Consider the following 25954-nt stretch of genomic DNA (forward strand, 5'->3'; position numbering starts at 1 on the left):
CTGCAGCAACCGGTTTTAAGCAGCTGCCAGAGTCCCTGCACTGGGATTAGCTGTGTTAGTGGTGTAGGGAATTGCTGGGATGGTGGTTTCCACCTATCCTGGAACATGGCTCTCCTGGTAGGCTGTTGCTGGATGAAAACCTCCCTGGTAAAAACAAGGCAGAACCTGACCAGCTTGTTAAACTGCACTTTTTCCATAAACACTTTGCTATCGCTAGTGAAACAAGGTTTATGATCGACTTCCACCCCTGGGGCTGAGCTGGCCTGTGCTGTAGTTTAGTAATTCCAACACCACAAAAAAATTGAATAAGACCACCTGTAGCAGGAGGCAAGTCAAGGTAGTACCTGTACTCCCCAAACCAGAGCTGGTATCCTCCTCTCCCAAGGTGTTGGAAAGTTGGGAATGCTTCCAAGCAGTACTGCTGATAGCTCCACAGTCATGGGAGAAGCTGTCACAAACCCTCTGGGTCTGTATCATTATACAGGCAGCCTCTTCACCATCAAGAAATTTATCACGCTGGAGTCAAAGCCTGGAGGAATTAGTTTTTAACAGCCAGGCTAATTTTAGATGGGAGCATTAAATTAATTCCAGCACTGGTATTTGCTCAAATCAGATATGCATTGCCTGCTCTGTTGGAAGGGACAGATCTTGGTCTGGAAAAAGTATTGCCTGAAATATTTGAGTTTTAACCCACTGCTGTGGCATTAATGGAAGCAGTTCCTGACCGAGGGAACTTCAGCCTCGAGGCTTCTGTGGCTGCTGGTTGCCCTGGGCTGTTAACTGTAATCAGGAGCAGAAGATTTCTTCCTTCTGCAGCTGGAGTGTCTTTGGGATGGTTCAGAGAATCTAAAGCTATCCCCCGTGGTCTTGTATGGACCTCCCTCATCAGATGAAGCACTATGCTTACCACTCCTCCCTAAAGGGCTGCGCTATCGATCACCAGCCTGGTAACAGGTGGGGAACCATTCCAGTGTGCTGGGAATGGTTTCATTTCTTTCAAACCGCAAGTTTTTAAGGTCAGGCATGTTCAGACTGACTCATTTCTCCCTCTTATGCATCTGGGCATATGAGTGAGTGACAAACATCTCACAAGAGCCCTGAGCTGTGCCTGGAGCAGACTGACAGGAGGGGCTGCTTTCTCTGTCCAGAGCCATGGGGGCACTGCAGAACTCCTGAGGGTCCGTGGGTGTTGGAGAAGGTGGTGGAAACTCTCAGGTGGGTAGAGGTGGTGCTTGTTTCTCTGTCCGTCACTGCAATGAGATTTGCAGGCTCCTGAGGAGCTGTGGGTATTGGAGAAGGAGGTGGGAGTTCCCAGGTGGTTACAGAAAGATGCCAGGTGGGAATGAGAGGGCCTTCTTGTTAGTGGGGTTTTGATGAAAACCAACACATGAGCACAGAAGTCCCTGCAGTGGTAAGGCACTGCCAGCTGTGACTCCACAGCATCTGTAGGGAAAACCAGGCGGGGAGTGCAGCAGCATCGACTCAGTCAGTGTAGGAAACAGCCCTGGTGCTATCTGGGTGATGGAAATAGCCCATGCCTTAAAAGCCTGATTAGGGAAGGATTGACTTCAGGCTAAAAGGATCTGAGTTAACTCTTTCTCCAAGACAATGTAATTTTGCCATGAGCAAGAGAAGGGAATTTGGTTGACTCTGGGTTTGTCCCATGAGTTTATTCCTCCTCACCCACTCCCCCGTGCCCACAGTAACAGGCCTGTGCCACGACGAGCCACCCTCACAAACAAGGTAGAAATGTGATATCTTGGAGTCTTTTATCTTTCCATCCAATCCATTCATACCAGCAGAGCTGTGGGCTCTAAACATTCCCAGCTGAGCAGGGGTGTGAGCACACACGAGCAGGCAGGAGCCTCACACATGGTGCACACAGGGAGAAAACTCCTGGAGAACCAGGCAGAGCAAAGGAGGTTTGACTTCTCGAGGCATCAGTGCCAAAAGCTACATTAGATGTTGTTTGCCAAGCAGTTTCCCATGGCATTCCCTCTGCACTTGCACTGCTGCTTGGAATGTTCCTCCTTAGCAGTTAGGATAATATTGCCTGGGGTTTTTCTTCCTCTGATTGATGGGAAGTCCCCAAATGCACAGCTAAGGGAGGGGGGCACTTTGCAGTGAACTCATGCAATCCATAGGAGAGGGAATATCTATCCCTGCACAGGAGCTTACAGTGACTGTGGGATGAGGTCCCTGTGCCAGGTCAGCACTGTCCCACAGCCCTGGGACCTCCACAAACTAAAATACACAAATCCTGTTTAATCCCCCAGGGTAAATGTTGCTTTAATGAGGATATTCCTCAAAAGAGGAAGCTCAAACCCCTTTGAAATCTATTCAGATCATCCCATTGTTTGGCACAAGCTTCAAGTGTTTGGCAGTGGGTACCTTGTCATCATGCTTTGCACCACAGTGATTTAGCTTGAGGTTTCTCCTCCTGAAAAAAATAATATTCACTTCCAAGAATGTAATAGGCATCCAGTGGCATGAAACCTGTTGTGTGCATTTAGGCAAATAAATGACAGGATTGGAAGGGTGAGAGTGAAGTCAAGGACTGGAATTTTATTTTTTTTTAATTCGTATTACTGCTGGGCTGGTAATTTTTTTTCATTGGAAGGGAAGTACCATATAGTTTGTGTTTAGGCTTATCCATCTGTTTGTTGTGGTACTTTGTAATCCTTGTGCTTCTCCACAGGCTATTGGTTAGGTGGAAAAACAAAAGTTTAGGAGAATGCATGCTCCTAACTTTCTGCAGAGATTCCAATTGCAGCTTTTTATTTGTTTTCCACCTCTTTGTCAAACCTTCCCCTTTTTTATAAACTGCTCCTTCTTGATTTATTAGCTGGGTTTTTTTTTTAATCAAAATTTAAAATTGTCATAGATTTTTGTGGGCTGCTGTTTCAATAGTGGCTGCATCTGTGTGGCTGCCATCACTTGGAATCCCAGAATGGTTTGGGTTGGAATAAGTCTTAAAGCCCATATTGTCCCATGGGCAGGGACACCTTCTATGAGCCCAGGTTGCTCCAAGCCCTGTCCAGCCTGGCCTTGGACACTTCCAGGGATCCAGGGGCAGCCACAGCTTCTCTGGGCACCCTGTGCCAGGGCCTCACCACCCTCACAGCCAAAAATTCTTCCCGATATCCCATCTAACCCTACCCTCTGGCAGTGATAAGCCATTCCCCTTTTTTCTGTCCCTCCAGATCCTTGTCCCAAGTCCCTCTCCAGCTCTTCTGGAGCCCCTTTAGGCACTGGAAAGGGCTCTGAGGACTCCCTGTATCCTTCTCCAGGCTGGACACCCCCAGCTCTCCCAGCCTGGCTCCAGAGCAGAGGGTCTCCAGCCCTTGGAGCAGCTCCGTGGCCTCCTCTGGGCTCACTCCAGCAGCTCCACATCCTTGCTGTGCTGGAACCCCAGGGCTGGAGGCAGCTCTGCAGGTGGGGTCTCACCTGAGCACAGGGGCAGAATCCCCCCTGCCCTGCTGCCCACGCTGGGGGATCAGCCCAGCACAGGGGGGGTTCTGGGCTGCCAGAGCACGGGGCCAGGGCACGTTGAGCTTCTCATCCACCAACACCCCCATGTCCCTCTCCCCAGCGCTGCTCTCTGTCCATTCTCTGCCCAGCCTGGTTGTGAAGTAGCTGCTTGATGGTTGTTACTCACTCCTCAAGAGATTCTGTATAATTCTCCTTGTTCTGTCCATGCTCACACTTTCACTGCAAGGCTCTTCCCTCTGATGTTAGATCACTCCCATGTTAAGCCACCTTCAGAGTACATAACCTGAGCTTTCCAGCTGAATTTTATCAGGAAGAGCTCAGCAATAAAGCTCTACGTGTACACAGTGGTCTGCACTGATTTATTTTATTCTGCCTTTCATTGGAGCATCTGAAGGAGCCACGCTGGGTGAAATATGGGATGTAGGAGCATCACCTTTTATGGGCCGTATGTTTGCACCAAGTCCCTTGATAGTAATACTTGAGTATAAAAAGCAGCCGATCCCAAATCACCATCTCTGTTAAGGAGCCCCCACATGAGCCCGTGGTGCTCTGAGCAGGGCTCTGAGCACTGATTGCCATGGCAGCAAATGCACCAAGGCTGGCTACGGTCGTGTGCACACGTACGTCGGGAAGGCAAAGCGAATCTTGCGGCAAAAAGAAAAGTTAATGCACAAAAATGTGAGTGGCTGAGCTGCAGGTGCTCAGCATGTAAATCACACTGACAGGGTTCGTGTTAATGTTTAAGTGATCATAGAATAACAGAATCCCAGAATTATTTGGTTGGATGAGACCTTAAAGCTCATCTCATCACACCCCCGCCATAGGCAGGGATACCTTCCACTAGCCCAGGTTGCTCCAAGCCCCATCCAGCCTGGCCTTGAACACTTCCAGGGATGGGGCAGGAAGAATTTCTTCCAGATACCTGATGTAAATCTTTCCTCTCTTACTTTAAAACTGTCCCCCCCACTTGTCCTGTCACTTGCCCATGTAAAAAGTCAATGTCCCAGAGTGCTGCGAGGTCATTAGAAATGCCTGATAGGATTACAGCCTTCCTCAAGTTTTGAATATAAATGTGTCAGATGGTCAGTGCTTGCTCTGTGGTGTTTTTGCAACAGGTTCCATCCATTTCAGATATTCCTGGTCACAAGTTTATTCTCACATGGGATTTTCATGAATTATTTAACTTGCTGTGCTGCCACTGCCAATGTATTAGAGAATAGAAAGTGTTATGAAAATATTTTTCCAGGAACCTTTACTTTCCTGGGTTTCCATTTAGTGGCTTGGACCAGTTTGGTTGTGATAAAAGTGATGCTGCATAAATTGAAACAGGATCAAATAAGTTGTCTCATGACAGTTTCTATCTAATTTCTGGATTGCTGACTAGTTACGCAGTGCTTGTGGAAATGATACCCTTCTCTCCCAGCAGCCAACAAAAAATGTGGGATACTGAAACTTGAACTTACAGGCAATCAGCCTTTGTCTGTGTTCTCCAGCACCCTGCTTTGTTTTATCTCTGGTTATTCCTCAAGCATCGTGTTTCTCAGATGGATATCGGGATGAAATCCTTCTACGTTGTTTGTCCTTGGGTTTTTTTTTTTGAGTTCTCCTCTGTAAATGTCCATATCTGGAAGCATATCGGGAACATGTGGTCATTCCCAGGGCACCACCCATGAGATGTTCCCTGCTGTGACTCAGTAGCCAGACGATGCTCCTGCGTGTGGATGTATAAACAAGATGGGTCAGGGCATCTGCTGTGACCTGTGGGCTGAACGGCTTCTGTCCCTGAGGCTGAAGTTCCTTCTGCTCTCCTCCCTCCCGAGCAGCAGAACTGATCCAAGCCAAAGCTGGAGCAGGGAGTCTGTTAACTATTAAAGGCTCTGAGTGGTCACGGATGATTTGGAAAGGACCTGATGTAACACTTCAGCCTCATTTAAAATTCCCATTTGACCCTCAGCTTCCCTGGTTAGAAGTGTTGCCTTTGGAGAAGCTGGTTAAGCAGTTGGAGAGCAATCTCTCATGATAGCTCAGCCTTGAAACCACAGCTCATTGCAGGAGGTCACAAGGTCAGGGGCAACTTGAGGTTCCACCAGAGCTGGGAATCAGTTGGGACTTTAAAAGGGATGAAGGGAGGAGGAGAAAGACGATACCCTTAATTTGGGTCAGTTAATGGTGCAGCCACAAAACCAGGGACAGAGAGAGGGGGAAGTGCTGCAGGATGGGAATGAGCAGCCACAGGAGTGATGGGGAGAGTGGGTGGAATCTCTGTGAGCAGCAAACCACTTCATCCTGCTGAGCTGGAAACCAGTGTCTTCTTCCCTGCAGGAGCCCGCTAGAGTTCTGATTTTCATAAAATGAACACAAACCCATCAAAAATAGGGCTGGAAGAGAGACAGAGCCCAGTTCATCCATTTGCCTGTGTACTGGCTGCTCTACTTGTGCTATTCATGGGACATGGTGCATAGAATCATATAATCATGGAATCATTAAGGTTGGAAAAGCACTCTTAAGATCACTGAGTCCAAACATTAACCCAGCACTGCTGGGTGGGGATCAGTCTCTTCTCCCAGGTAATAAGCAACAGGACAAGAGGAAATGGCCTCAAAATGCGCCGGGGGAGGTTCAGGTTGGATATTGAGGAAAACTTCTTCCATGAAAAGGTGGTCAGGCAGTGGCTCAGGCTGCCTTGGGCAGAGATGGAGTCACCATCTCAGAAGTGTTCAAAAAACATGTCGATGTGGCACCTGGGATATCACATCTGGGGACATGAGTTAGTGGTGAGCATGACAGTGCTGGGGTAATATTTGGGCTTGATGGTCTTCAAGGGCTTTCCCAGTCTTCACAGTTCTGTGATTCCATGATTCCAGTCTCGCTGCCATGTGCTGCCTATGCCCACAGTGCTGTTGTGGGAATGTGGCCGCTGGCTCAGGAGCTGTTCACTGGATTTTGGAGTGAACTTCACACTGAAAAGTTGCCGGTTGGCTGTTGGCAGCTCTCACCTCACTGCTGGTTCAAGAGGTATTCAATCCCTAATGAAACGTCTGAGAATATCCTGCCAGAGTTTTTTCAGGGCAGGGAAGAGGTTCCTGCAGACCTATGGCATTCTCATCTGGAAGAAATTTAGGACTAGAAATCACTTGGCTGCTCGGTTTTTATTTCCACACGTCTGGAGAGTTTTGTCTTAAGATCACGTCGCTTTGCAAAATTAAATTTTTCACCAATAAAATTTGATCCCTTAGAAAAGGGGAAAAGGGCAACGAACCATGGGTCTCAGAATTACAGCCTTTCCTAAATTAAAATACTATCCAGCCTGATGTTTTTCCCCAAGAGACAATGGGTATAAACTGCAGCTGTTGGAAAGCCCATGGTCCATGAGAGAGTTTTGGAGCACAGAGCCACAGGCTGGCCATGGCACACATGACACAGACCAGCATCTAACTGTAGTTTGTTTGGGTGGCAGGAGATGTGACCATCAGTACCTCACAGCCCTGGATGTTTGTTTCTGATTAAATACATGCTGTTTGTACTGAAAAGGATGGGATCTGCTGCAGCCAGCTGCCAAAGCCACTATTCCATCTTGGAGAAGCTTTTAATGTTATGCTTCAGTAATAGCAGTTTTTCTTAAGCAAAGTTTATTGATTTATAGTTTGAGAAAACATATTTTGTATCAGGCTTTGGGGAGTTGGAGGTTACATGGAGGTGCTTTGGCTGCACTGGATTATTAATCATATCCACAGGATTTTGGAATCCTTGCATTTGCACGATTGCAGGCTCAAGCTGGAAGCAGCACATCCATCACACCAGTGGAGCTAAGAGGATGCTGCACAAACCACAGCTCTCAGGTCAGAGGAGCAGCTTTCTGAGGGAGGCAACGACCTCAAAGTAACTCTCAAAAGTAGAGTTCAGCCAGACCTTCAAATTATTCTGCGCCCACTGAAAAACTAAACTTGATCCCACCCATTCCTGACTGGAATGACAAACGCAGCTGGAGGGGAACACTGACCTGAATTGTACCCACCGGGGATGGTCCGAGGTGTCCCAGGCAGCCTCCTCCTGGCTTCTCTTCCTTCCAGCTCAGCTCTGGCTGCAATGGCTCCTGGAGGATTCCTGCCCTCAGCAGTGTCCTGCTCTGCCCTGGCATGGCCTCACCTCAAGTCTGGGGGGCAGTTTTGGGCACAGCAACATAAGAAGGATCTGAAGTTATTGGAGAGTGTCCAAAAGAGTGACACAGAAATAGGGAAGGGTCTGGAGGGGCCACACGAGGAGCGGCTGAGGGCACTTGGTCTGTTCACCCTGGAGCCTGAGGTCAGACCCCGCTGGGGGCTGCAGCTCCTCCCAAGGGGCAGCTCTGATCTCTGCTCTCTGTGACAGAGACAGCACCTGGGGAAACAGCTGGGCCAGGGGAGGGTTAGATTGGAGAATGGGAAAGGTTCTTCCCCCAGAGGGTGCTGGGCACTGCCCAGGCTCCCCAGGGAATGGGCACGGCCCCGAGGCTGCCAGAGTTCCAGGAGCGTTGGCACAGCGCTGCCAGGGGTGCACAGGGTGGGATTGTTGGGGCATCTGTGCAGGGCCATGAGGTGGGCTTGATCCTCATAGTACCCTTCTAGCTCAGGATTTGATGCTCCTGAGAGAGGGAGGTTGTCCTTTGGAACGCACATCAGCCTGGCCCAAACACCGGAGCTCGTGTAGGATCAGCTGAGCTACGTAACTGCAGGAACATAGTGACTTCTACTTATAAAAGGGAAAGAACCCCAAAACCAGCTGGCTTTTTTTTTACATTTAATTTCTAAAATAAACACAGCTCATCAAGAGGACATTTGCCAGCACAAGAATAAAATTTGAGGGGTTTCTAAAACTTCCCTGGTTGTTTAAAGGAGGACAGAGCTGGAGCTATGCCCCTGGGTGTCATTAAATGGTGGTTAATTAATCATAGGCATTGATCAGGATTTCTGAGACAAAACACACCAAAATAAATTCCTTGACAGCTCCCTTAAAATAGTGTACACTGTCCCGAGATTGACCAGTTGGATAAAGAAACATAAAATGTTCCCGAAGCATCTATTTTTTTCTCTTTTTTTTCCTTGTGTTTTTTTTTTTTTCTTTTTTCTTGAAAAAATGTAAATAGTAGGGAATTGTGCCTTCACTGGCTCCAACCTCAGCCACAGAATGCAATTGGAAGCAATTAGGGCAGTTTCTGCCTTGGCGAAAGCAGCAGCCAATCCCCCTTTTGTCACTGCAGTTCAGGGCTGTATTTTATTGAAACCTTCCATGAGGAATTTGGTTTAAATTATTCATCACTGAGCTCCCAACAGCTGCAAAATGTTCTGGTTTTGAGGGAAGGCTCCTGCCCTCCACAGTCCAAGTACATTTTTAAAATCAGTCCTGGATGGTGTTTCTGGCACAAGGCAGCATCCCAGCACTCTGGGTAGGTGGACCCAAAGCCAGTACCCAGCTGTCCCTTTTTCTTGAGACTGACCAATGTCAGCACCCCAAGAATCTCTGGAAGTGTCCAAGGCCAGCTTGGGCAGGGCTTGGAGCAACCTGGGCTAGTACAAGGTGTCCCTGCCCATGGCAGGGGGTGGAACTGGATGAGCTTTAAGGTCCCTTCCAACCCAAGCCATCCTCTGATTCCATGGTTCTGTGGTGCTCTTCGCCCTTTGTCTTGGGTCCCATTTCAGATCCTGGTGATTTTCCCGCCCACCTGGGTTGGATAATCTCTGAGCTGGCAAAATGGGCTGAATCCCTTCAGCGTCCTCCACCACCTGGATGTGCTGCCCACCGTGAGATGAATGGGAGGGAAGGTGATGGGATCTCTGGTGAGAGCTCTGAGACCTGAGGATTACCAGATGCTTGTGAGCATGTCTGCAAGTGCTCTGTGCTTTTTCATTTTCCTTTAGAAGTCGCCCCCTCGGGTGTCTGGGCAGCAGCAGCAGGGCTCAGCTCTGCTGCCGTGCTGGATTCTGAACCAGGACAGCCGCCTCCAGCCCCGTGTGTTCCCCCCACCCCAACCCCTGCAGTGCTCTGACCCTGTTTAGATTATGGAAGGATAATTTCACAACTCGATGCTTCCCTGGCTCTTGATGTTTTTAGTTGAATTTTGATCCCAAGGGAAATAAATAAATCTGGGCAAAACTGCAGTGCTGCTCCAAATTTGCCAGGGAAAGAAAAAAGCCTCCAGTGCATTTGTTGATAATGACTGGAATGGATACAGCAGTTTTTCAGTTTTTCCCCTCACAAACCTTAACAATTTCCTTCAGGAAAGTCAGGAAGGAAAAGACCCTTCTTGCACCAGCTCATCACGTGTGGTGCCTCAGCTCTTCATTCCCTCTGTTCATTCCCAACTTCTCTTCCCAGCAATGAAGGAAGAAGAGTTTTGTCCTTCACCTTCTCACTCTCACCTTGGAATTTCCAGCTCTGGGATGGCATCTCTGAGCAACTGACCTCCTTCCTCACTTGCATGGGCAGCACAGGGAGCCAGCCAGTGCTGCTGGAATTCCAGTGAATATTTGGTGGTTGTTGGACAGGACAGGGCAGTGCAGGCAGGGCCAGTGAGTGGGGGCTGTGCTGATGGAGCAGGTGCAGCTGGAAGCACGTGGAGAGGGTTCCAAAGATGCCATGGTCAAACACAGGGCAGATCTGAGCAGGAAAGAAGCTGTTTTCTGCTGAAACTGTCTCCAGTGTGACATCCTAGTGGCCTCTGAAGAAGTTTGTCTCTCTTTCAACAAATGGCAGGGATGTCTCAGTTAAGCACCTCCTCCAGTGTTCCATAGAATCATGGAATCACAGAGTCACTGAGATTGGAAAAGCTCTCTAAGATCATTGAGTCTACCACTGCCATGTTCACTGCTAGCCCATGTCCCAAGTGCCACATCCACATGTTTTTTAAAGACTTCCAGGGATGGTGACTCCACCACTGCCCTGGGCAGCTGTGCCAGGGCCTGACCTGCCCTTCAGGAAAGAAATTTTCCCTTTTATCCAACCTGACTCTCCCCTTGAGGCCATTTCCTCTCCTCCTGTCGCTGTTCCCTGGGAGCAGAGCCCAACTCCCCCAGGCTGTCCCCTCCTGTCAGGAGTTGTGCAGAACCAGAAGGTCCCCCCTGAGCCTCCTTTTCTCCAGGCTGAGCCCCTTTCCAGCTCCCTCAGCCGCTCCTGGTGCTCCAGACCCTTCCCCAGCTTCATCATTCTTCTCTTAGAGGGCTTTTTCAACCTTAATGGTGCTGACATTCCGTGATGCCAGGTTACTGCGGGGTGGCTCTGCTCAATGCTGACAGCAGCAGGAATGCCTCCCCTCTCATCTGACACTTAAACACATAGAGACAGTCACAGTCTGAACCAATCCATTGCAGTATCCATCACAGGAAAGTCATAAATACAATAAACCTGAGGGGTTTCCCCCTTTTTGCTGTGTATGTTTAAGGTGATTGTTTTCTTACCCCAGCCTGCCTTTGTGGAAGCATGCCCTTGCTTACCCTGCATATGGAAATTCTCATTTCTTAGAAGGAAAAAAAAGGACAGATGTGGTTTTTCCTCTTGCTGCAAGCACCCTGGCTGGCTCAGGGACCTGCTTGGGTTCATTGCCTGGTTTCCATGTCACCTTGCCCAGCCACGTGGTGTTTCCCAGCACTGTTCAAATCCATTAGCAGGTGCGTTTGCTGAAGTAAATTCAGGCTTGCTAAGGAGTGGATTACTTGCCCAGCCATTTGTCATCATATCAAAAGTCATCACTGAAGGGGATTAGCATAAAGTGCACAAATAACTTTCAGCAAGAGCCTTGTTCGTCACTGTAATTCCCTTCTCCAGTTCTTCAGGGGAGGTTGGGTCATTGGGCCAGGATTCAAAAGGAGCTGTCAGACAAACAAATGTTGAAAGCTCAGCTAACAAAGCACCATGGAGAGATCAGCATGTGTGTGGCTGAAAATGGGAAATCCTTTGTAGAATCCTAGAATCTCAGACTGGTTTGGGTGGGAAGGGACCATCTAAGCTCATCCAGTCCCACCCTCTGCCATGAGCAGGGTCACCTCCCATGACCAGGTTGCTCCAAGCCTTGTCTAGCCTGTCCTTGGACACTTCCACGGATCCAGGGGCAGCTGTGCCCAGTTTTTCTGAGCAACCTGTACCAGGACCTCACCACCCTCACAGGGAAGAATTTCTTCCTGCTATCACAAATAACCCTGCTCTCTGCCAGTGATAAGCCATTCCCCCTTATCCTGTTACTCCAGATCCTTGTCCAAAGTCCCTCTCCAGCTCTCCTGAAGCCCCTTTAGGCACAGGAGGGGACTCTAAGGTCTCCCCAGAGCCTTCTTTTCTCCAGGTGAACACCCCCAGCTCTCCCAGCCTGGCTCCAGAGCAGAGGGGCTCCAGCCCTTGGAGCAGCTCTGTGACTTCCTCTGGACTTGCTCCAGCAGCTCTACATCCTTGCTGTGCTGGAACCCCAGGGCTGGAGGTAGGTAGGGTCACAGCTGAGCAGGACAGAGGGGCAGAATCTCCCCACCCCTACCCATGAGCCCAGGATGTGGTTGGATTTGTGGTCTGTCTTTCTAACAGCCCTCTGCAGGAGGCCATCTGCACAGAAACTGTCCCAGCTTGCTGCCTTCAGGTTTCATACAGGGCATGGCCTGAGCCAGGGCTGTTTGGACAAGAGGAGTGTGTCCCTGTCACAACATCAGGCAGCTGCTGGGCATTGAGTGGCATGAGATGCTTCCCAGACAGCATCCAGCATGGCTTGTGGAGGTGCAGCAGGGCTTAGCCATGGTGGAAATGCATCTGCTAGCTTCCTTGAGAGGTTTCTCACCTCTAAGATGAAAAGAAGAGATTTTATTAGAGCAAATAAAATAATACTAAGGTGGACCTACAGCCATGGCTCGGGGCCCGTGCCTGCACCAGAATGGCCTCCTGGAGCTTTGGCTATGGTGTCTACAGGGGGGGCTGTGTCTTGGATTGAAAAGACAGGTGGCTGCTAAGGAAGGCAGGAACCCCCTTTGAAATGGAAAATGTAAACCCTCTCCCTCCAAATTATTATAATTTTGAAATTAAGGGGCTCTCAGGCAAATATATGGGAATAGGAATAACAGTTCTTTACTAGGAAAACTAAAAATACAAATGCAGTAGTACAAATCAAGCCAGAGTCAGAGCAGGCCCTGGCAGGCTGTGGGTCAGGGTGGTGGCAGCAGTCCCATTCCATGGGGGCTCAGCCCTCCTGCAGTGCCAGCTGTGCTTCTGCTGGAGCAGGATCCTGGACAAGGCTGGAGTTTTCCTCTGAAGCTCCAGAGCTGCTGGAGATGGGCCTGGGCTCCCTCTGGGAATGCAGTGGGGCAGAAAGCTGCTCCTCTGGGAATGCAGTGGGGCAGAAAGCTGCTCCTCTGGGAATGCAGAGGGGAAGAAAGCTGCTCCTCTGGGAATGCAGTGGGGCAGAAAGCTGCTCCTCTGGGAATGCAGTGGGGCAGAAAGCTGCTCCTCTGGGAATGCAGTGGGCAAAGGCTGCTGTGCTGTTCCAAGGTCAGATTGGATCCAGGTAGGAATGCTTGGCTGCTCCCCTGGGTGGAGCCTCTCCCCATGGGATGATGGAATTTTCTCAGCCATGCAGGGACACTCAGTGGCCATGAACAGCAGAGATCTCCTGGAGGGAGGATTGGTTGTGGGAGAGATAAAGAAAACTGCCCAATGAACAGCAGAGAACTGCTCCACCTCTGACAGATGGGAATAGAATGCACTCCCCCAGCTGCATCTTGCAACCTAAGACAGGCTGGCACTAGACCTGCCCAAGAGCCTGGCTGAGGATGGCCCTGTGGGCACAGCTGGAGGGAGAATGTGCTAATTCATAGCAGGCTTTGCTTGTCCTTTTGATCTCTGTATGTAGCAGCTTTGTCTGAGTGTGTGGTCCATCCTCAAGGGGTCCCGGCCATTCATTTTCCAGGTGCTGGTGCTCACAGCACAGCGTGTCAGAGGCTGTGCTGCAGAGCCCACGTATTGCAGGCTCCCTAGGCACCTTCCTGTCCTCAATCAGGATGCAAGATGAGGGTCACATTAGGCTGGGATGAATTAAAAACTCAGCAGCCAGGTGCAGGTAATGGGTTGCCTGTCCTGGCAGGGCTGGGCATGGGGCGGGATGCTCTGGGAGCTGCCCCCTGCTCCTCTGGCTTGGAGTGGAGAGCTGGCCGGGTCACTTGTCCACCATCCTCCATGTAATGTGTGACTTACTCCCTCTCTCCATGGGGTGTACTCCCAGATCCCTGCCCAGGATCAGAGGCTTTGTCTGGGTGCCAGGCAGGAGCGGGTGGTCTGAAGTCTTCAAGCACCAGGGTTCCAGACAGGCAACAAATCTGCCTCCCAGCAAGGCCTTAGCACTGGATTTACTGGTGTAGCTGACAGCACAAGCAGTGTGAGCATGTCTGGGCACAAAAGGCCTGACCTCTCATCTGCTCTGTGATGTCCTTTGTGTTGACTCCGTTAAAAAGAGCAGAGGGAATTGGCTGGAAGTGCCTGTGGGAGGTTTGTGCTCACTCAGAACACTGATCCTACTGATAAACCAGCAGAGGAATACTGGGCTCAACTTCCAGTTCAAGGGACCATAAAGAGTTGGAATGCACCTGGAATTTGAGTAAATGTCTGTCAGAGGAGGTGACTGTCAGTGTGGCATGTCCTGCAGGATAGTGCTGCTGTCACCACTGGATTTATGCAACTGTAGGAAGGAAATGTTCGATCCAGAAAATTTCACTGAAATGGTGGTTTGCCACATCAAGCCTCTGTAGGATATTCGTAGAATCATGGAATTAATAAGTTGGAAAAACCCTCTAGGTCATTGAGCCCAAACTTTCCCCCAGCATTGCCATGTTCACCATTAAACCATGTCCCCAGGTGTTAGATCTATACATTTTTTGAACATTTCCAGGGAGTGTGACCACCACTGCCCTGGGCAACCTGTGTTTCCTCCCTTTCAAGGAGGAAATTTCCCCTGATATGCACCTAGCCTGGCACCTCCCCTGACATCACTTGAAGCCTTTCCTTGTGTCCTGTCCCTTGTTCCCCGGGCCCAGAGCCAGGTCCCCCCTGAGTCTCCTTTTCTCCAGGCTGAGCCCCTTTTCCAGCTCCCTCAGCTGCTCCTGGTGCTCCAGACCCTTCCCCAGCTGCATTCCCTTCTCTGGACACACTCCAGCCCCCAGTGTGTAAGGACAGCACAGCAGAGGTTTGGATGTTGATGGGGAAAGAACCCAAGACAGGCTTCAACCACCCTGGTGTAGGGTCTTCTCCCTCCCTCCTGCAGCCACGGTGTCTCTGTCTGCCACGGTGAAGCTTTTCTCCACAGGGAGGTGTTTGCCCATGGAGAGAGGAGTGTTTGTGATTTTCTCAAGTTCAGCACAAACACTGGGAGATCCCTGTGTCTGTTAATCTCCTGCACACACATCACACACAGCACAGTGATCATAGTCAGGAAGAATAACTTCACTGGAAAAGGGAAACAATGGATTAGTTTGGATTCCAGGGAAGGCATTTCAGTTCTGGAAATGAGGATTTGAACACCAAGATTCAGAATTTCTTAGGTGAGTGAAATAAGTGTTTCAGAGGAGCTGAAATAGTTGACGATTCAGGCAGAGATTGGAGATTCCCAGTTTGGGCTGGGAAATCTCTGTGTAGCCTGGCATGAGCTGGGTGCTGGTATCTGAGGTGGGAAATTGCTGCTGCCTGGAAGCTCTGCAGTTTTTGAATTGAATGTTTAATTCTCATTATTAATTAACTTTTGCTTTCTTTATTTTTTTTTCCTTCAGCATGAAAGACTTTCCAGGTAAGAATTTTCTTTTTTTCTTTTTTTTTTTTCTGTGTAATATTTATTGGCAGCATATTTTTGTATGGCTTGGAGGATTCCCTGTGCTTCAAATCCAGTCTGGTCTGGCTATTTGGTCCTTTCCTGAGCTCAGCTGTGGCACCAGTTTGCTTCTATTCTTTACTCCCCAAATTATTTACCTCAGTGCCCTCTTAGAAATGGAGCTGGTTCCCACCATGAAGATGAGAGGTTTGTGGGAAGTCAGTGCCCATGGGAGGCTGGGCTGGTACCCTGGGATTTTTTCCAGTTGTTGTAGTGGTGGTGGCTGCCAGGTTTTGGGCAACGATCCCCAGGGCCGAGTGGAGGGTGCTCCCATAGACCCCAGAGCCCCAGCTCAGCTGGGTCTGCCACAGCCTCCAGTCCCAACCAGCTGGGCCCTGTGCTGGCTGTTCCAAGTTACCACAGCTCCACAGTGCTGGATCTTGCTCCTGTTTCAGGTTGGAAGCAGCTACGAACCCCACCACGAGTGACTTGTCCTACAGCGACCGTGCCTCCGGCCGCTCCAGTGCCTACAGCCGCAGGGAGAACCGGCTCGCCACCCTCAGCAGCCGGGCAGAGGAGGAGAGCAACAGGGACTACAAGAAAGTAGGAAATTTTTAATTGATTATTGTCACTGCACACACTACAGAACCTGCCTGTTGCTGCAGAAACCAGCCCCAAGAATCAGTGGGAAGAAAGAGAAGACGTTTATGGTCATTTTTTCTGTTTCAAAGAATCCAATGGTTTGGGTTGGAAGGAACCTTAAAGCTCATCCCATTCCACCCCTGTCATGGACACTTTGCACTATCCCAGGTTGCTCCAAATCCTGTCCAGCCTGGACCTGGACACTTCCAGGGATGAGGCAGCAACAGCTTCTCTGGGCAACCTGTGCCAGGGCTTGACCACCCTGTGAGTAAAGAATTACCTAAATTAAAACTGTCCCCTCCTAGCTGTGTTTAAACTCCCTACAAAATTCAACAGCTGTTTTCTTATTTCTAATTCATGAATTATGAAAACATAAGTAAAGCATTCAAGTTGGTTTTGTTTTCCCTTCTCATCTGTTGATGTGTGGGAGCAAAGTGAACCCCTCAGCTCAGTGCTGAGGGCATGTGTCTGCTCAGAGCAGCGTGGCGGGATGGGGTTAATTAACCAGGAGCAGCCTGGTTAATTGAGCTCTTGTTTTGCATTTCAGTTATATGAGAGTGCCCTGTCTGAAAATCAAAAGCTGAAGTCAAAGCTGCAAGAAGCCCAACTTGAGCTGGCTGATATCAAAGCAAAGTTGGAAAAAGCAGCCCAGGTAAGGGAAAATCCAGATCCTGACTGGAGAAACTGAGCACTGGCCATGACAAACCAACACTTGTTCCAGAATAGGAAAGGGAGGGAAGCTCCTGGAAGGATGTTCTTGGGAGGGAAGGTGCCATAGAGGAGACAGAAATAAGCATGTAATTTTGTAAATCAACATGTTGCATCCCAAGCAAGAGCATCTATGGGCTGTCTTGGCCTTTGTGCCGCACCCTGTGAGTGCTCTCGGGTTTAATCACTTTCTATTTTTAATTTCTGTAGCAGAAACAGGAGAAAACTTCTGACCGGTCCAGCATGCTGGAGATGGAGAAGAGGGTACGTGTCTCTGCTTTCTTCTGAGTCACAGCCTGTGCTCTGCAGGGCAGTCATTTCTAGAAGGGAAGCGTTAATTAAAAGATAAGTTGTATTTTTGCCTTGAGGAGCAGTGCACAATGATAATTGTGTTCTGACCTTTGCAGGGCCTGAGACTCTGCTGCTCTCTTTGCACATCAGCTTCGTTCTGATTCCTCTCTTTGGTTCTAAGCAGCTGAGGACCAAGGGATTGTATCACACTGAGGGACTGTTGGTCCATTATGCTTTAAAACATTCTTGATCCTTACAAATAAAGACTGGTTTGGGGTGGTGGGGGAACAAGGCAAAATCCTGGAAGAGCTCTCAATCCCTTCTTTCCCCAGCCTGGGTTGATACCAAGGATTGTCCCAAGCCAGGGGCAGGACCTTGAATTTGGCCTTGCTGAAGTCAGGGCAACATCCTGTATAACTTCTGTTCAATTACGAACACAACAGCCACAAATTCTGTGAGTTAGAAAGTAAAAACATGTCCAGCTGTTCTCAGTGAAGATGCATTAACTGTTTCCAGGATGGCTCATGCATTTTGCACTGATGAATCCCTGGATGAACCGTGCTGTGGACAAAATTGACTCAGAACTCATCATCCACAGCACACTGAGATGCTGCCTTTTCCTCACTCTCCTGCCCTCAGAGCTCTTTGCACAGGGGAAAGGAGCAGGACAGAGAGTGTAAATCTTGGTCTTGATGCATGTTTCCCACTTCCCCCTCCCCAGGGCATGTCTCTGGAGCAGTTTGAGCCCCTTAGGAAAGTCACTGAAGGAGTCCAGTTCTCTTTACCTTGGCACAGGCGTAGCTGAGGCCACTCACACAGCAGAGTCTAATCCTCACTTTCTAAAATGCACCAAAAGCAGTCAGCTTTGCAGCCCTGGATTATCTGGGAGAAACAGGATTTCCAGGCAGGGAATTTCCTTGTTCCGTTTCCTATTTGAGCGGCTCAGTGACTTTTCTCCTTGCCACCTTTAGTGGAGTATAAGTAAATCCATGGCTTCACGTACAGAGCTCAAAATCACATTACATCAGCAGCTCCTGAGAACTGGGATCACTGAAAATGGGTAATAATTTCATTAGGGGTATGAATGGAGCTTGCAATCTGCCCAGAAAGGCCCAGCTTATATCCCTGCTGGTTTGCCAGCTGCCCTCTCCCATCTGATCAGCTCCTGGTTGTAACCTCTGCCTTGCTTTGGGATACTCTTCAGGGAATGCTGCTACAGAAATACAAGACTCCTATTTTTCTTTAAAAGAAAATATACTGTAAATTTTTCTTCCAAATCCTTTTGACCTTCTTTGTCATGAATCCTTGTAAACAGGAGAAGCGAGCCCTGGAGCGGAAACTCTCTGAAATGGAAGAGGAAATGAAGGTAAGAAATAATATTCACTGTGCCTATTCCATTTTATATGCTTTGTATTCATGTCTTTGGGGATTGTCACCCAGGAGGAGGATGTTAAAGGTGTCCATGGGAAGGATCTCATTTTCCTTTCTGCAGTCAGAACTTGCTTTAATGGCCCTGTTCTCCAAACATGAAATGCTAATAAACTGTCCTGGTTCTTATTCATCTGATTGCTCCTATGTTTGATTTGTTCTGCTGTTTAATCCGAGAATGGTGAGAGCTGTTCTCCTTAAATGCCTTCCCAAACTAACATTTTGTGGCATTGCTGAGTTCCAGTGTCCTGCCCCCCTGTGCTCTGACTAGTCTGCAGCCCAAGTTAAGCCACTGAGGTTCTCTCCGGATGGGTAAGAAGACAAAGCTGGCTTTTGACTCACGCACACTGGCCAGGATAAAACACAGAGTGGTTGTGTTCCTATACTTCCTTCCCAAAGCATGTCACTGGGAGGCCATGGCAGCCTGGGATAATTCCAGCAAAGAGGAATTTGCTTCCTGATGGGATGTGCAGCATGGCTTGCTGTCACGAGCCATGGCCACTGGTGCTCCGGCACGTTCTCGCTCCCATGGCGTGGCTTCCAGGACAGCCGTGTCCGTGAGGGGAGCCCTGCAGGGCCCCGGCAGCGTCTGGCTGCCCACACAGCCCTAAAGCCTCACCCCGGTTCGGCAGCGCTGCGTCACCTTCTGCTCTGTGTCAGTGCTCGTGTTCACAGAGTGAGTGTCCCCTTTGCTCTGCCCCGTGCTTTCCTTCCCTTTCAACATGAGCAGGTGGCACCAAGCTGCTCTCAGAAGGAAGGACCCACCTGAGAGCTCTCCCTGCACCATACGCTGACAGAAACAACTTCCTGCCACCCTGGAGGAGGTTCCAACTCTGTTTCTATTTGAAGCTTTGTGTTTCTATCAAGCACATACCTTTGACAGGACCATTGGCTTGTGCTGCATCTTCTGCTGCATGAGTAGCACAATGATATGGTGGATTCTTGCTGTAAAGGCTCTTCTCTCAGAGAGGAGAAAATAAGCGTGGATGTGTGATCCAGGAGGAGAAGAAGAAAGGATTGAATATATCTAAATTCCAAACTCTGTTCAGTGAGCAGGTAGGAACCTTTAACTGCACAGAGACTTTCCTGTAATTACAGAATTGTGGTTTTCAAGAGAGATAGAGGCATGAGCAGTTTGTGTTGGTCCTTCAGCTCTGCAGATCACTGCAAACCTGCAACTTCAGCCCATGGAGTAAGAAGACAAGGTGGTGGCCCCTAGTGGCCTCAGTTTGGAAACAAACTGCTCTGGAAAGCAATTAATGAGGGAAGGTGCCTGTAGGTCTGTTGGACACAGCCAGAGCACGTCCAGTTCAGGTGGTCTGGAGCTGCAGAGCCAAGAAGCCAAGGCAGTGCAGAAGGAGAAGTGCTGCTGGAGGTTGGACATGTTCTCACACTGCCTTGAGAGACATGAGCTGAAGGAACCTGTGGTCCAGCTGAAAATGAGCTTCAGGTCCTTGAGAGTGGTGCTGACTCTGCTCTCTGCCTGTTCTTGCTGCATCGGACAACCAAAGTGGCCTTTTGTTAGTAGAACAAATAGACAAGAATTTGGAAAATCTCTCTTCTGAAGTGCTACCACATTTTTACTAGTTTTTGCAAAACCTTAAGCATGTCATGAGTACCTGAGGGCACTGTGACATGTCTTGTTTGACATCTACTCAAAAAAAAAGGAATATAAAATCTCTTAAGAAAGAAGCACCGAATTGGACCTTTCCAAAAGGAAACTGTTGTGTCCGCTTTCATGATACTTAGAAGTGGGAGAAACAGCCTTGCTGTGTTTGCCTGGAGGGAGATAACCGCTGCAGAGCATCCCTGTTAGTCACTAGTGTGGGAGTTGAGCCGGGAAAGAATCTCCTCATTCTGGCTGGACTTCCATTCTTGCTCCTTGCACTACCTGAGTAGCTGTTGTGCAGAGTTAGAATTTCCTTTAATGTGGAAAGCAGCAAGTGGAAACAACCAAACATGTCAAGTGATTAGGTCTCAGGTTGTTTTTGGGAATTCTTCCCACTAGTCTTTGAATCCAGCAAGACTCACATCCAGCTGTTGGATCCAGGGGTGTCTGTGTCCAGTTGTGCACACGAGATGTCCTGGCCAGGGCTGTCCTCTCCTTGCAGCTGACTTCTGAGGAAGAGGAGGCAGAGGTGACAGAAATGTACAGTACTTCAGCCTGTATTTGAGAGAATGAGCTTTGTTCCTGTCTGGAGTGTGACCCCTGCTACCAAAGCTATAGAGAAGTGAAGAGGAGCAAGACAGACTTGGTAACTTCAAGAACCTTGGTGGCAGAGCTGCTCCTCTGACCTGCTCTTGCAAAGTTGACAGAGCAGTGCAGCATTTCCTGAGTGCACAGTTTGACTGGAGATCCAGAACCTTGGCTGAGGCAGGAGAAAGAAAATTAACATTTGCACTGAGCTGAATTCAATGCCAACTGCCCGAGGTCCCAACTTAACACAGCAATTGTTCTTGAAGGTCACAGAAGCTCCTTTATTCCATAGCAATGCTGCAGCTCCTGGCTTCAGCCATCGTGCAGACTCTGGGCGTTTTTATTTAGTGTTGCAGGCACAAAATCTGTTAATTGAAGGCAGGTACAGAGAACTGAGAAACCGCTTTTGCTAAGCCAAGTATCAAGCAGAGTGATAAGCAATCACAGCGGTATCATCCAGATCCTGCTCTTTGCCCTTGGCCTCAGTCCCAGCTTCCCAGCCTTTGCTGGATTTGTGCATAAACAGGAGCCTGGCCTACCTGCAGCACACACACATTTTTACATAAATGATCCTTTCTGTGGGCTGTGCAGCATGTGGAGGCTGAACAGCAGCTGATGGGACCATGCTGAGGTTCCGTGCTGTGCTGGTGTGGAAAAACAAAGGTGGTCTCTGAAATGATCACAGTCCTTTCCACCTCGCATAGCACAACGCCCCTACTATGTATGTTAGATGCTTTCTGCCAGCTGTGAGCCCTGTTATAAAACAGAGGGTCTTTGTTATCTGTGTATCATAAAATCATGGAATATCCCGAATTGAAAGGGACCCACAGTCCAACCCCTGGCCCTGCACAGGCACCCCAACAATCCCACCCTGGGCATCCCTGGCAGCGCTGTCCAAACACTCCTGGAGCTCTTGGGGCCATGCCCATTCCCTGGGGAGTCTGAGCAGTGCCCAGCACCCTCTGGGGGAAGAACCTTTTCCTGATACCCAGCCTAAATCTCCCCTGACACAGCTCCAGCTGCTCCCTGGGTCCTGTCCCTGCTCACAGAAAGCAGAGATCAGAGCTACCCCTTGGGAGGAGCTGCAGCCCCCAGGGAGGTCTGACCTCAGGCTCCTCTTCTCCAGAGTGAACAGACCAAGTATCCTCAATCATTTTTGGTGCCATCAAAAGAAGTGACTATTCCAGTACAACCATTTTCCAACAGCTCCCGGTGTGATGTATCACAGGACAGCTGTGCCATGTCCATCTGTCCTCACTGAGCACAGTGGAGGTCAGCAAATCTTGGGCAGGTGAAGAGATGGATGGATGGATGGATGGATGGATGGATGGATGGATGGATGGATGGATGGATGGATGCATGGATGGATGCATGGATGGATGCATGGATGGATGCATGGATGGATGGGCTATGGTGAGCAGGGATCTCACTGCTGAGGTGTCACTGCAGCTTTCCTGCAGTTTGTTTGCTGTAGCTCTATCTTGGGATCTGTTGATTATCCAGTGTCAGAACTGTGTTTGTGTGTCCCAGGACTGCTCTGTCAGTTTGATGATCTCAGGGCCTCAAACCCCATCCTTTGCTGGCTCCCTGCCTTCCTGTCTTGCTTCTCTTGGTTTTGCAAAGCTGTTCAAAGAGGTGTCTTCATTCCATCATGGAGAGTAAATGTAGTGCTTTTGGGCAGTTAAGAACGGAGCTGATGGTTGGGGGCTATACAGAGTGCTTCAGTTTGTACAGGAGTGAGCCCTTGGACAGAATGTCCTGGGACACAGCAGATTCCTTGCCAGCTGCAGTCAGCTCTGGGTCATGCAAAATCCCAGAGTGGTTTGGGTTGGAAGGTGCCCTTCTCATTTCACCCCCTGCCATGGGCAGAGACACCTTCCACCATCCCTCCAAGCCCTGTCCAACCTGGCCTTGGACATTGCCAGGGATGGGACGGCCACAGCTTCTCTGGGCAACCTGAGTAGAGCAGTTTGGGTGGATGGTCACTGTCTTTATGTCACAGTAGATTCTTTCATAGTGCTCCTTGTTCAGGACAGACAGCACCTCCCTTTGAGTGCTTTTTGGTAATGAAATGGTAGAAAGGCACCCTCTTATAGACCATAGACCCTTCCCTCTGTCTTTTTCTGCAACTAAGTGGACATGGGGAGGAATATGGTGCTTTGTGGGACTGCTTTGGTTTGGGACTGGGATTTTGTCATTTGAATTTACAACTCTTCTTGTGAACGTTTCCTGCCTGCCCTTGACCAGTGTTGGGGCTCCCTCCATCATGCAGGATGGGTTCTTGCTCAGGAGGGGTTCTTGTTTTCTTGTGGCCCAGCTGCCCAACCTTTCAGGAGGGAGGAGGGCAGGGCTGTTGCTCAGGAAGCAGCTCCACAGCTCTTGGTATCTCCTGGCACACGCAGTGGTGTAAATGTCCAGCACATGAATTCACTTTGGCATTACTGGGAACAGTGTCATCCTTGTGGCCCTGGGATGTCTGCATGGCTTGTACCATTTCCCTGTTCTGCTTCATCATGGCTCTTATGTTCCCAACTTCCCTTTGCTGCTGTACCTGTGCAAGCCCCAGTTTGTACCCATGTCCAGTTTGTATCTGTGCCCAGTTTGTACTTGTGCAAGCCCCAGTTTGTACCCACACAGTTTGTACCCATGTCCAGTCTGTTCCTGTGCAAGCCCCAGTGTGAGCCTTGATCTCTGCCCTGTCCTGTGCCCCTCATTGTCACTAGGAGTGCCCTCCTGGCACATCCCCACTGTGGGAGATGCTCTCATTCAGGCTCCTCTTCCTAAAATGAGCAGTTTAAGAGGTTCAGACTCGTCCCCTCTGAAGGTCAGAGATAAATTGAGCCCTGAGACAGAGAAGAGTTGAATCTGTGCAGGGATGAGAAATCCCCCCATACCACAGAGGTTTTGGCAGGACTGAGCCTGGGCAGACCCAGGAGCATCATTCAAGGATGAGAGACACAAGCAGACACAGTACCTGTCTCCATGATCTGCTGTGGGACAGTGACACTTCGAGGTGCTTCAGTCTGTGCCTTTGGGATATTCCAGGAAGTTCTGATTTCTCTTTGCTCCACACAGCTGCTTTGGCTTTTAGAGATACATGAAGAAAAGGAGTTTTAAAGAAATTCTCAGTTCCCAGCAGTGCTTTCAGAGCCTGTGTAGGTGTTAAGTCACTGGTGATAGGTCTAACAGCAGTTCCCAAGTCCCAGGGCTGTCTGGGTAAACTAGAATATAATCCTGCTTTGTGGTGGGAATTCCCTGTATTTGACCTTTTTTAAGACTTTGGGGGCCCCTGGAGAAAGGGCTGATTCCCAGAATATCCTTGGTGTATTGTCAGGCTTTCCCCATCCAGCACTCACTGCTACTAATTTCTTTTATTCTTCTTTTCTTTCACTGCCTATGGACTAAACTCCCATTTCTGTGCCCATTCGTTTCCATGATGTTCTCTCTGTATTTCTCTGTCCACTCCTTTCACTCTCTGCAGAATCTCCACCAGCTCAAACAGATTCACACTCTGAGGCAGATGAATGAGCAACTGCTGGCCGAGAACAGGGCTCTGACCCGGGTCGTAGCCAGACTTTCTCTGCCCGCCAAGCCCTCGGAATCAGAGGAGCTGTAGCTGCTTTCCCTCCGGCTCATCTTGCCTCCCTCTTCCACTCTTCCAGGCAGGTCTCCGCTCCTGGCCAGGCGCTTCCCGCTCGCCTCTGCTCTCCAGGGTGTCTGGTGAAGCTTGTGGCTCAAAAGCTTGTGGCAAAGGATCTCCAAATTCCAAGAGCATGGTGCTGCTGCCACGGCAGGGCTTTGCTGGAGCTCTGCTCACCCTGCTGCCTCTTGCTCTGCTTGGCAGATGCTGCTGCCCTTGCCAGCTTAGCACTGGGGAATGGCTTTGGGGTGGCTTGGCAGTGCCAGCAGCTCCTTGCCTGGTACTTTGCCTTGAAACAGAGCCCACAGAATGGTTTGTGTTTGAAGGGGTGTTAAAGTTCATCTCGTTCCACCCCCCTACCATGGGCAGGGACATGTTCCAGTAGACCAGGTTGCTCCAAGCCCCGTCCAACCTGGCCTTGGACACATGAAAATAGGTGGTTTATGCTACATGTCTGCTTATAATATAATTCTTTTTTAAGTGGACTTAGTTCAGGGAGAAGCTGGCACTCAGCAAATCAGATTATCCAAAGTCAGGAAGTTTTCAGGGATGTTGTGAAAAGCAAACATTTTAGACAGAAAGGGTATTTTTAGAAAGACTACAAACTGAGTTGTCCTCAGCAGGTTTTCTTGGTCACTTGAACAAAAAGGACAATCTCCTTTCCTTATTCTAAACTGAAATTTTTGAGCATGAGTCCACAGGCTCAGCACCCCCCCTGCCTCCTGTGGGCTGGCACAGAGTGGGGGATGCAGCAGGAGCCAGACCAGGAGGGCTCTGTGTTTTCATCTTCTGTTTTAAATCCAGTACAGGACAATTACTGGTGGAAACCCAAGGATGAGTCTTCCCTAAGCTTTGCCCTCACGCATCACACAGTTAAATTGCATCTTTTCCTGCTACTTCACTGGTTCAATGCTAAAATAAAGCTGTAAATGCTCCTTTCCTGGGGCCCTACCTGTCCTTTGCAGGTTAGTAGGGATATTCACATCCCTTGGGAGACAAGAAGTTGTGTGCTCTTGTGGGCTGGAAGTGGCACCACAGAATAAAAAAATCTATTCTTAGAACACAAATTATATCAAGGCTGATTAACCATAGAAACAAACTAATCAGGGGAATTGTGGCTTCCCCTCTCCAGGAATCTCAGCTCAAGCCCACATGTGTGTCACAAGGGCCAGGAGAGTTGGGTGTTATATTGTGTGCCCCAGATTGTGCAGATGGTCAGGTGAAATGATCTCGCAGCCTTTTTGCTTTTAATCTGTGGAACCATCCTCCAACCTGACCCTGCCTCATTTCTTCTCCTAAACTGTGAGTTTAAGTTATTCTCCTTCCCCACATGCTTTGAGATCTGAGAGGGAAAATTGGGCAAAATTATTTCCAGACTCAAAGAACTGATGTTCCATAACCTGCAAGTCACCTCTCCTCTTCCCAGGACGTGCCCATGTGATCACTGCCCTTCCATCCCCCCTCTGCTCTGGCTGAGGCTCATACTTCCCTCCTCACTTACATGTTTGCAGTTCCCTGCCAGTGCCCAAGCTGGGGGAGAGCCATGGTCTGTGAGCTCTGCTGATTTATTTTCACCTCTTTTAGTAGGTCTAGCACAGGATGTTGCTGGTGTGTGTAAACTCTGCCTCAGTGGTGTCTGTGGACATCACAGCTGTACAGTGATGTCACTGGTTTAAGCTCTGCCAGTTGTTCCACACTCTGGCAGCAGTGCTTTTCAGTGAATCTCATTTTCCTGAGTGTACATAGTTTCTGAGGAGCC

At 49.3% G+C, this 25954-nt stretch overlaps 1 protein-coding gene and 1 long non-coding RNA gene across 6 annotated transcripts in view; one reads left to right on the top strand and one right to left on the bottom strand.

The window, feature by feature from the left end:
* Positions 1 to 25954, top strand: part of PPP1R12B (protein phosphatase 1 regulatory subunit 12B) — a 130960-nt gene that overhangs the window by 99866 nt on the left and 5140 nt on the right. For all 4 annotated transcript variants that reach the window (XM_053963842.1, XM_053963843.1, XM_053963844.1 and 1 more), the window contains 5 exons: positions 15252 to 15268; positions 15745 to 15892; positions 16479 to 16583; positions 16850 to 16903; positions 18246 to 18296. In XM_053963842.1, the coding sequence (XP_053819817.1) occupies positions 15252 to 15268; positions 15745 to 15892; positions 16479 to 16583; positions 16850 to 16903; positions 18246 to 18296 (375 nt within the window). The remainder of the gene's footprint in view (positions 1 to 15251; positions 15269 to 15744; positions 15893 to 16478; positions 16584 to 16849; positions 16904 to 18245; positions 18297 to 25954) is intronic.
* On the bottom strand, positions 20409 to 25787 carry LOC128799437 (uncharacterized). Of its 2 annotated transcripts, none has more exons than XR_008434727.1 (3): positions 25697 to 25787; positions 23530 to 23639; positions 20409 to 20476 (listed from the first exon to the last, which is right to left on the bottom strand). It is a non-coding gene; the product is annotated as an uncharacterized LOC128799437 (long non-coding RNA). The 2 variants fall into 2 exon arrangements; XR_008434726.1 differs by lacking the exon at positions 20409 to 20476 and adding an exon at positions 20805 to 20920.

The sequence above is a fragment of the Vidua chalybeata genome, chromosome 24 (genome assembly GCF_026979565.1).
Source record: "Vidua chalybeata isolate OUT-0048 chromosome 24, bVidCha1 merged haplotype, whole genome shotgun sequence".
In the NCBI taxonomy this organism is placed as follows: Eukaryota; Metazoa; Chordata; class Aves; order Passeriformes; family Viduidae; genus Vidua; species Vidua chalybeata.